Consider the following 12,122-nt stretch of genomic DNA (forward strand, 5'->3'; position numbering starts at 1 on the left):
AGTACTTGCTTATTCTGATGCTACTTGACAGCAATTTATGGCCAATCTTGGCTTCTGGAAGCAGATAAGCTTGCAGTTACCTGGCAAGATTCTTAGAGATCAGATCTCTGCCTAGAATGGTATGTAGTGAAGCTAGGCCAGAAAGTTTGAAGTTAAGTGTAAAAGGAGATGAGGAGTAGGAATCAGAAGAGATAAGTAAAAAAATAATTTGAGAGGTTTTGGGTGGTGGGAGCAAGGAAAAAATATATATTGAGGTGTACATTTAGCTGTTGAAAGCACAGGAAAACCTTCAGCCCTGGGGGGAGAAGTGTGGAGGGAGATTAAGGGAACAATTGTGTGCCTGGGTGTGCTTTATCTTCTAAGTTTCCTCTTTTTCCATTGCAGCCTTTATTGGCTTGGCTTGGCTTGCCAATTGACCTGAAGACCCCATAGACAGGCCTGCTTTCATATCTTTAACATCTATACAATGTGAGAAATCAGCCAGGATGATTGTAGGGCATGGGAATCAATATGACTCGCTGCTAATGGCACCCAGTGAACCAGTTGTTGCAGGCAAAGAAGCAGCCAGAAAAGTTGTCAACCCTCTAAATTACACAGGAGCCTGGTTAGGGGAAAAAGTTGGTAACCCTTAGTTCTAACCTTATTTCACTTAATAAATTAGCCACTTAATAGGCATGAACAGTTGTAAATGAATTATTGCCCTTATAAATGGTGCCGTGTTATTTTATATTAATGAGGATCTCTCTTTCTGGGGTTTTTGATTTAAAGTTTGCCTGATGAGGGGACACGGATGGCACTGTGGTCTAAACCACTGAGCCTCTTGGGCTTGCCGATGAGAAGGTCGGCAGTTTGAATCCCCACGACGGGGTGAGCTCCCGTTGCTCAGTCCCAGCTCCTGCCAACCTAGCAGTTCGAAAGCGCACACAAAAAAGTGCAAGTAGATAAATAGGCGGGAAGGTAAATGGTGTTTCCGTACGCTGCTCTGGTTTCACCAGAAGCGGCTTAGTCATGCTGGCCACATGACCCGGAAAAACTGTCTGTTGACAAACGCCGGCTCCCTCGGCCTGTAAAACGAGATGAGTGCCGCAACCCCAGAGTCGTCTGCAACTGGACTTAACTGTCAGGGGTCCTTTACCTTTATCTTTTTCCTGATGAGAGAGTTGTAGCATAGCCTTCTCAAAATGTAATCATATTTAATTAACAAATATTCTGTGGTTATTCCAGTTTCACCACTACCTTGTGTCAGTGCAGTGGACCTAGGTCCCAGATTTGTCTGTGAGCAGATACATGGAGCTGCCACTATCCTTTTATGTTATGCTTTGTTTGTAGACAGCTAAGTGAACTTGATTATGGTAGATATAAACAGCAATACATTCTGGTTTACTGCACAGCATAATTCATTTCTATACAAAGAATGTACAGAGAAAGCATTGAGAGGATTTTGCACTTCACTAGTGGAAGATTATATTTAAAATTATCTACGTTTCTTTTGGTATAAAAACATCAGTTACATTCACTGTTAAAATTACAGTTATTTTCAAATGTCGACAAACAGTTTTCTTCAAGGTATAGAAACCACATAGATGGCAGAGTAGTTACTTATTGTCGTGTTCACCTGATACTGCCCAAACCTAATTTTCCCCTGGCTTTTATGTTTTCTCTGAAAGGATCCTTCAGTGTAGAAAAAGGTTGCAAGAAATTTTCACTTTTCAAGGACATTGACTGGACGTAGTGTGCTGACTGTTGATTACTGAGCTAGTGGAGGATAAGCAAGAAGATTCTGAAATGATTAGACCATATTGGACTAGTTAAAAATGTCTAATGAATGGTGAGCCCTATCTTACAAATTACTCAATCTATGTCATAGAAATCAATTTTTAGTGGGTAAAACTTCATTCAAGTTCTAACCAGTACACCTCAAACGACTTTTCAGTATTGGCACTGTTCCACAAATTGGATCGTATCATTATATTCAGACTTTATATCCTGCCCATGTAGTGCTAAAATTGTTGCTGTGCAACTTTAGATTGATATATCAGTGAGAAGAACTTAATGTCTCACCAGAGTGGTGCATGCTCTAGTTATCTCTCGCTTGGACTACTGCAGTGCGCTCTATGTGGGGCTACCTTTGAAGGTGACCCGGAAACTACAACTAATCCAGAATGCGGCAGCTAGACTGTTGACTGGGAGCAGCCGCTGAGACCACATACCACCGGTCTTGAAAGACCTACCTTGGCTCCCAGTGCATTTCCAAATGCAATTCAGAGTGTTGGTGCTGACCTTTAAAGCCCTAAACGGCCTTGGTCCAGTATACCTGAAGGAGTGTCTCCACCCCCATCATTCTGCCCGGACACTGAGGTCCAGTGCCGAGGGCCTTCTGGCGGTTCCCTCGCTGTGAGAAGCCAAGTTACAGGGAACCAGGCAGAGGGTCTTATCGGTAGTGGCACCCGCCCTGTGGAACGCCCTCCCAACACATGTCAAAGAGAAAAACAACTACCAGACTTTTAGAAGACATCTGGAGGCAGCCCTCTTTAGGGAAGCTTTTAATGTTTAATAGACTATTGTATTTTAATATTTTGTTGGAAGCCACTCAGAGTGGCTGGGGAAACCCAGCCAGATGAGCGGGGTATAAATAATAAATTATTATTATGTTAATTATGCTAAAACAAGTATTTTTGCCTTTGGAAAATATCTCTCTCACCATAAATGGCCACTTGATAGTGAAGCCATTGAATAAATCTCTACTAAGTATAAAGCTTGGAGAGCACTGCATGCTGTTTTTGGTTATGCAGAAGTCCCCTCCCAGCTGTTTTACTGAACTGAGATTTGGAGATTAACAGAAATGGAACATGTAGAAATTTCATAGAATGAATTTCTAAGATCTACATTTAGAACCCTACATGGTGCTCCAGTAGTTTGTATTACTGCAGAAGTTGGATTAATGCCCGCAAAGTTCCTCACACTCATGCTGTTTGTATATTATTACAAGTACTTTAGAATAAATTGTGATACACTATTGCAAAAATTATTCTTGGCGCAAAGCAGACACAAATGCAAAAACAGTTGACTAGCTCACTGTGTGCAAATAATGTCACATCAACCCCCACGATACCAAGAACTAATATTTAGCTTGCCATGACCACCCCACTCCAATTATCCAAACTAAATTAAGGGTGTATTTCTATAATAAAGTTAGCAGAACACCCCACTCTTCTATTTTTATATATATATTTGATTATATATAACATGCTTTTGAAGGTTATTTTCTATGATTTCACACATTTTGTCCTGTATGTGGTCGATTCCAAATCATGCATACTCTGTCTTGAGAAATTATATCAGAAGTATCATTTCAGAGCAATTGCTATTTGTGAAATGCAGCTTGTTGAGGCTTCTCAATGTGTACTTCATTTTGTTATTTATACTAAACACAAGAGGAAATTCCTATAACCATTTTCAGATAGCCTGGCCAGTTCTGATGGTTTATCTGAAAAAAATCCCATCAACAACTGATAGAAGTAGGTTACACTTAAGAGTTGCTGTTACACAGAAATGGACAACATAATTTACTGAAACAAATTCTGCAAACTGAAAATGTGTGATATATGTAAAGATTTGGGCTTTGGTCCTAACATCAATTCCATGGATGGAATGGAGTTCCTTTTCACAGAGTGGGTTTTCTTCTAAGCCCCCTGAAAATTATTCCTGATGCTTAGGGGATTCTCCCAATCAGCATAGCATATGATACAGGGGACTGCAGTAGGAAGCAGGTGGTATGACTATTTGGTTAAATGGAAGTGCCTTCTGCTTGTACACTATACCTTTTGGATGCAAATTCTAGAGTGCCTCTATATAGTTTGCCTGTTTTTACTTTAGGTGTAATTTTATAGGATCACCACCTTCTGTCTACTTGCAATGAGGATGAAGTCTTGCATAACCCACTTTGATTAAAGAACAAATATTTGATTAGTATATATTATTTGCAATATAGAAATCCTAGGAAGCTCTATTTAATCCCATTATGCTCTCGCAAAAATCCTGGCTAGCACACAGGTGTGTACTGCTTATCAGCAATAAGAATTTTCAGCTCATCTGCATTACCATTACGAACTAGTTGGCTTGTCTAGATCAGGCTTCCTCAATCTAAGCCCTCCAGATGTTTTGAGACTACAATTCCCATCATCCCTGATCACTGGTCCTGCTAGCTAGGGATCATGGGAGTTGTAGGCCAAAAACATCTGGAGGGCCGAGGTTGAGGAAGCCTGGTCTAGATACTCATAATTTTAAAGTGTAGAAGAAGCTTTGCAATGAGCAGGTGGGTGAAAGAAATTCAAAGAAAGAAAGAAATCCAAAGAAAGGTAAAATATAGAGTGGTATTAAACTAAGTAATTACATGAGCAGAATGATTTCCATTTGCATAATGGAACTCTGAAATCTCCAAAAGATTGGGGAAACTTGTATAACACATTTACGTAGGGGTGGAAAGGGTGGGGGGAGTCCTTGCACTAATGGAACCAGTGACTTAGCACTACTTTGAATTCCACCCACAGATAGATAGCAATTTTAGCTAGATAATAGAAGGTATATACACAAATATTATAAAAGTTACATGCATTACTAGAAGTAGTACAGAAAGAGCAGAAGCATTCCACTGCATACTTGAACGGGCAGGACATCATATGTTAATGAGAGCCGATTACTTGTTCTGCATTGCTAGAAAACTAAAAAACTAGAGCGACTATTTATGCTGCTGCTTTAAATAACACATAACTTCAGCAGTATCCAATCCACATAACTTTATTGTACTAGCCATTGGCTAAGACAAATAATTCAGCAGTACAGACTTTGGACTCATTTCATTGCTTTAAAAGCAAAGCAATGCAGACCAATAGTTCCATGGAAAGACACATGTTTTTCCTAGTGCCTGGTAGATTTCTCATAAACTCCACTATTTCAACTATGCCAGTATTACCTATTGTTTAACACCTTGTCTATGAACACATAGTCTAGGACTAGTTTAATAGACTACTCCTATACTACCTTCCCTTCTTGTATCAAAGATTTAAAATCCACATGCATCTTATGATAGATGCAGAAAGATGTTTGGTTCTAAATATTGTGTATATGGCAGTATGGTGATTAGGATGTAAACCGGGGTTGCAGTTGAATCAGACTTTTACAAAATATTTTGTATCCTGCTTCACCACAGTTAGAATCCTGACAGAATTTTGCTGTAATCATTACACATGGCAGGAATTTTAATAAAGCTCATTTAATCATTATCTTATTCAATTTAACACAGCTGTGCAGGTGGCTAAAAATGGAGTTGCACAAAAACAAATTATTTGTATTGTATAAGAAAAAATAACTGGCACTACAATCTATACACGGCCAGTGAAACAATATTTATATTGGACCAACAAGTGAGACCTGAGTTAGGATCAGACATCGTTGCTTAAAATGTAGGGATTAAACTCCTTGATAATGGGGTATCTAGTAGGAATGGGGTATCTAGTACCACTAGCCCAAAATAGCTTTAGACTTGGGTTTTTTCAGCTATACTGAGCCCCACTTCCACCTGCCATACCTCAGTTAAAACTGGGTGTGGGGTATGGCATGAGGAGTTGGCTAGTAAAAGAAGGTAAGAGCATTTCATTGGATGTGCTCAAATTCTTAAGTAGCAAATTGGATCCCAATCATAAGGTGCACACACATACGTGTGTGTGTGTGTGTGTGTGTGTGTGTGCGCACACACACACACACACACCTTAATTTCCTTGATAATCAAACTCTTAGAATAAAGTGAATGGCAAGTGTTCTTAAAATAGCCAAGTTCTGGCAACATTCAGCATTACCCAAGCAGATTTTTGCTTGTGCAGCAGAACTTCCCCTTCTCTACTCCCACTTGCAACCCCTCCCTAAAAATCTGCTCCGGAGGGTTGGTGAAACCCTCCAGAGCATATCTTTGGGGTGCACAGGGGAGTGCAGGGGAGGCAAGAGGAAAAGGAATACTCATTGCACAAGTGGGCAGGCATTTATTTATCCTTCAGTGATAACTTGTCATGCCTTTGTTTAAAATGCAGAAGTGGTAACTGTAAATCTTTACAATTTTAGCAGGACTCTGAGGATGACGATGAGTTGGAGGCCATTAACAAGAAGCCTTATGTGCCCGAAGAATTTGCTGACTTCAGTGTCTACAATGCCAGCTTGGAAAACAGGGAATGGTTATCCTCTAAAGGAGACTTTGTAAACTCTCGTGTTGTTGAAAAAGAAGTATCTCGTAGTCCTACCACTAGCAGTATTACTAGTGGCTACTTTTCCCACAGTGCCTCTAATGCTACTTTGTCTGATATGCTTGTTCCCTGTAGTGATAGCACAGATCAATTAGCCAATCAGATGAGGGATTTGGATTCTAATGACCATTCTGTAGCCCATCTAACTCACGATTTAAGACCTTCAAACAAGGAGACTTCAGAACCAGAAAGAGACTTGGCAAAATATAAGGTGCTCATGTCACCAGTTAAAGAAAACAGTGCCTTAGCAGCAGAGGTTCCAATGTATGAAAGTACTACTACCATTCCCACACAGTTACAGTGCACAGGTTTGGATTCCTCAGCTAATAAAAGCACACCACATGGGATTGAATTTCCATTTCGAGAAGCAACAGTTGAACACACTTCAAATGTTTTTGAGGATCACGCATTTACAGAATTCATGGGTGCTGAAGATGGAAAGGAACTTGAATGTTCTGTAGGTCCACAGTTCTGTTCCAGCAGCTCTTCTAGTCAAAAGAAAAAGGTCTCAACAGCTGGAACGAATTGTGCCTCTGGTTTCTCAGATAATATTTACAACCAGGACAATCCTTTGAGCCATTTGCAATCTGCACCAGTGGGATATCAGCGGTCAAACAGTACTGAGAATCCTTCATTGTCTGTCAGAATAAAAGAGGCTTCATATTGTCAGATGTATGCAGACTCTTTCCTAGCAGATGACTTCATTGGAAAAAATCATTTAAATGTCTCTCATTGTGAAGATGTTACTTCTGAAGAACACCCTAGTTGGATGGAATTGGGGGAACAAGTGTATATTGGTAGTAACAAGCCAGGCATAGTAAGATATGTCGGTCCTGTTGATTTTTCATCTGGTACCTGGGTTGGCATTGAATTACATTTTCAAACAGGTAAGATATGGTCCTTTCCATTATATATTTAGAATCCTAGATACAAGTCGTCTGGTGATATTTGTATATCCCAGTATTTTAGGACTGGAGAAGTCCAACTGGTGAAATTAGTAACGCCTGTTTACTTTTATTGATTTACATCCCACCTTTCTTCCTTCATGAAATTCAAGGCAGCACACACAGGCATTTCATTGGGGACCCTAGAGGAAGGGGTGCAAAGTGGGGTTGGGTCCAAACCCTGGGATAATCGGACAAAAATACTGTTGTAATCAAAGCTGGTTGATAAAGAATAGAGAAAGCTGTCGCGTGTCTGCTAGGACCAAGCAGATGATTCCATCGTCGTGGGTGTAGAGTGTTGATGTGCAGTGAGGAGCTGTCAAATACTCCAAATATTCCAATACTGGCCCAATCTGCATGTCACAGTAAGCCTTCATTTGTCTTAAATCATGGTTTAATTGGATGCATGTGTCTCCCCTGCCTTGTTTCAAACAAGGAATACTATGGCTTATTGTGTTTTCAAACAAACCACAAATAGACTGGACTCTAGTCACAAATTTCTTGCAAGCTCTTCTCATAAGATAATCAAATATAGCCATACCTCTCTAAAACATCTTTAATTCCAACACTTTTTCTTACAAATTTTAATGATTAAATAAATGAATTTAATCAAGATTATCTCACTTTATGTTCTGGACCTTAATTCACCATATGAGAGGGAAACATTGATAAACAACAGAGGCAAGAAAATAAACCATCAGCAGCAAGTCAGAAATATACCAAGTATGGGGAAGGGGAAGAAACTGCATAAAGACCTGCATGGCAGAAGAGAGGCACTTTCACAATTAAACAATGGTTCAATACAAACAGACTTATTGTGTCATGCAAATGAAGCCATTGATTACTACTGCATATCAGAGACTTTCAAAGATATTATGTATTTGCATGTCACAATACTCCCAGAATACTTGCACAACCAGGGAATTTTATTTTAGTGCGGCTGTTCAATCAATTGGCTCATGAAGGAGTTGAGTAGGAATTGCAGCTTCCACATTTTTCAGATCAAACCACTTTACATACTACAGAAAATATGAGTGCCACAATATGTCAGTTGCATCTAATTTTGTGCCATTTCAATGTGCCCAGATGATAGTTAACTGAGGCTCTTGTGTGTGTTTTCTGATCACATGCTTCATCCCGTTTGTGATGTTTTTTGTTCTTCCACCATGCTTGAGGCTTACATCTGATCAACCATGATTAACACTTACCATTACTTCCTCTTAACCAACTGGTTAGTACAACACAGTAAAGAGTGAGCCTTTGTAAGCATTAACCATGGTGAAGGCTAGCATCAGTCTCTATGTTTTAATAAAAATTTAATAATTCCTCCCATGGTTTCAAACTTCTGTTAAATTCTTACTGGAATTATTTGTGTTTATTTAAGGGAAACATGATGGAACTGTAAAAGGCAGAGAGTACTTCCGCTGCAAACCACGACATGGGATATTTGTTCGTCCTGAATGTGTCACTAAAACACCAGCTCCAACAAAGATATGCAGTAGCAGTTCACGATCTCAGGTATCATCCACCATGGACACACGGAAGAGTTCAGTTCTGCAGAAGTCACCCTCTTCCAAAGCAGAGGCAGAATCCTTCTGTCAATCAGGAGATGCAGCAGCTTCTGCTTTTTCTAGAAAACAGGAGATCAGGAAGTCTTGGATTAACTGAAGCTGCAGTTTTGTTCTTGTTTTTGCACTTGCTGCACACATCACTGTGTAGACATATTTTCAAAGTAATTGTATAGTTTTTAATTTGTTACTGAATGTTTGAGTCATGGGCATAATTCTCTGGTTCTTTTAAAAAAATAAGTAATATATATATATTGAGTGTGTATCATTTGCCTGCCTAAAGGCAAACAGGGCTGCACACTAAATTAAAGTCAGGCTGAAATCCTAAATTCTCTTACCTGGGAGCAAGCCCCATTGAACTCAGTAGGTTTACTTCTGAATTGAAATGTAAAGGATTGTGCTGTTTGTAAATAAAACTGTGAGGTACTTGACTATTTGCTACTTAACACATTAGATCATACAAAATATTGTGTGGGAGGGCAATGGGATGTAAATATGTATCTGAGGGGAAATCTACCATATGCTGTTACTTACCAAAGAACATGTATTAGAATGATACACTTGCTGTTTATATCTTGGGTTGTATTGTATATGTTTGTTTTACTTGATAGCTTGGTGCCATATTTCTACAAGTTAACACCAGGCACCACGCTGCCTTATATCCTGTGTTTATTAAGCACACTGAAGAGACTGCTATCATTTTTGTTTTCTATTTTGTCTTCCTATAGGCCTGCCACTGTGCCAATTTGACATTTATTGAAAATATTAACAATGCCTAAAGTTTATGTGTTGGGCATTTTTCATGTGCCAACCAGGTAATCTGGATGCAGAAACAGTATTACTGCAAAGGAGAAGGTGGACAAAATTTTCAACAAATGGCTTTTTTTTTAATGGGGGAAATACAAAGCAGCAGTAGTGGATCACAACTACAAATCATGCACTGTTTGTTACTGGCAATGACCAATCTCAGATGAAATGTTCAGAAGTGATTTAATCTGTAAAGTTCATTTTTAATTGTGGATTTGTATTATGTGTTCGAAATGTGGGGGAACTATTCCATGTATAGATACTGTCTTGAATATTTGTAAAGTAGAAAATGGTAAAAAGGAAATATAAGAATGGCCTGCTGTATTCTTTATATTTTAGAAAGAAATTGAGATAATGGGACCTTACAGACAAGTTGCTGCTGTTCTTCGATTTATATGTATAGTAAGCTAACTCCTAGTATTTTGCAATTACTGTAAAGTGTAATTTATATTATATTTCTGCTATACTGTATTTAATTGGTACAGAACATTTGTGTGTTAGAATACAGATGGTTTACTTCAGATTTTATAAATGTTTCTGCCTATTTGACTTCATATTCTGTAATATAAGACTTGAACAGATATATTGCTTAATTGGTTACTAATTCATAGCTTCACATATGCTGTATTTACCTTTTATATACATACTGAAAAGATAATACAGTATTAAATGAGGTATATTCATCACTGGTCTCATCAAAAGCCCCTGCCAGGTAGTAAATGTTCTTCACATAAATTATGGGAAATATATAATGCTTGATACTTTCAATTTATGAATTGTTCAGATTATTAATATGGCTACAATTCCATTAGCAGTTCTTCATTCCAACAATAAATTTAGCCATACTTCTTTTCTATATTGGCTGCAACATCAGTGTAATGTGGAGTAAACTACTACTGTTCATTACACTAGTCATATTTGGATGTTGCATTAAACTGACCTGAATAATTCTAACATTTTTCGGAAACTCTGATGCTCTTCTTTTCTCCTTCCATGCAGCCAGGAGGCATTTGGAAACTTTTGGTTTTGGTTAAGTATGGTTTGTCTTGTTCAGACGTGACAAACTCTAGATAATTGGCTTATTTTAAATGTCAAATAAATGTTTGTAAAACTGGTTTATTTAAACAAACCAAAATTAATGATAAGCATAATTCATAGTTTAGACAATTCAACAAGCTGTGGTTAACTGAAAGTAGAAGTGAACGTTTCTGAAACCCTCCTAGCCATGTGTGGGGTAGAGGGAAGACTGTAGTCTTGTTCATGTCTTACTAAACTATACAGTGGTACCTCAGATTACATATGCTTCAGGTTACATACGCTTCAGGTTACAGACTCCGCTAACCCAGAAATAGTACCTCGGGTTAAGAACTTTGCTTCAGGATGAGAACAGAAATCGTGCTCCAACAGCATGGCGACAGCGGGAGGCCCCATTAGCTAAAGTGGTGCTTCAGGTTAAGAACAGTTTCAGGTTAAGAACGGACCTCCGGAACGAATTAATTACTTAACCCGAGGTACCAGTGTAGCTTGGATGCATTTGGATGTCAAGCATACTGTGATGAAGTCCTTTATTGCTGAAATAGATTGCTTTTTGAGAAGGTAGGTATGAATACATCAGTATAAAGCACAGTTCTACTGAAACAAAAATATTTTGTAATCTGTAATAAATATTCAGAGAGTACTGCAAATTATAGAATGATGACTGCTTTAGTGATCTTAGTGTTCAGATTACTTGAGCATGTTTCTAAACCTGATTTTGGCAGAAGTCTTCAAAGTGGCATAGAGTTTGTGCACACAATTCTATTTATATTATGCAGAGCTGGGACTTTGTTAAGAGCTTTAGATTAAAAATTGTCAAATTACTACACTACATGAAAGATTGCTTTTAGTTAATGCACCAGTTATGTTTTGCACTCAAACTTTGCATACACAATAATTTGTTTTGTTGGAATAGGTAACCTATGTAATTTTTTTAGTCTTGAGGCTGTTGGTCCATTAGGGGGCAAAGGTTTGGGGGGGGGGGGACATGCTAACAAAAAATAGATATGACCATTTAACAATTCAAAAATAATGTCACAACAAATTCTAATTCAGAGTTTACAGACTTTGTGAACTTCATCCTCTTCATTTTTTTCTTTTCAAGCAAAAGTTGACAATTTGCAGCTATGGGACAGCAGAAGCCAAACAATGTTCCACTGTCCTTGAAACTATGGAGTCTGTTTCTTTAGCTGTGTTTATCTAAGACTAATGCAGATTCATTTCAACTAGATGACTTCCATTTTAACTAAAATGTGGTGTCTGGTAACCTACTACCCTAAATTAGGGTTGCCATATTTCAAAAAGTAAAAAATAATAAAAACCACTGAGCCTCTTGGGCTTGCCGATCAGAAGGTCAGTGGTTCGAATCCCCATGACGGGGTGAGCCCCCGTTGCTCAGTCCCAGCTCCTGCCAACCCATAGCTGTCAACTTTTCCCTTTTCTTGCGAGGAATCCTATTCGGAATAAGGGAATTT

The 12,122-nt window shown here is 38.5% G+C and overlaps 1 protein-coding gene across 12 annotated transcripts in view; it reads left to right on the forward strand.

Annotated features, from left to right (window-relative positions):
- The window catches only part of KIF13A (kinesin family member 13A), a 73,220-nt gene extending 63,027 nt beyond the window's left edge, over positions 1–10,193 (forward strand). For 6 of the 12 annotated variants that reach the window (XM_028737620.2, XM_028737615.2, XM_028737617.2 and 3 more), the window contains 2 exons: positions 6,115–7,180; positions 8,622–10,193. In XM_028737620.2, the coding sequence (XP_028593453.2) occupies positions 6,115–7,180; positions 8,622–8,905 (1,350 nt within the window). In that variant the 3' untranslated portion in view covers positions 8,906–10,193. The other 6 variants (XM_028737616.2, XM_028737619.2, XM_028737623.2 and 3 more) reach the window with 4 other exon arrangements.
- The last annotated feature ends 1,929 nt before the right edge of the window (positions 10,194–12,122 follow it).

This window comes from Podarcis muralis, chromosome 8 (genome assembly GCF_964188315.1).
Source record: "Podarcis muralis chromosome 8, rPodMur119.hap1.1, whole genome shotgun sequence".
Taxonomy (NCBI): Eukaryota; Metazoa; Chordata; class Lepidosauria; order Squamata; family Lacertidae; genus Podarcis; species Podarcis muralis.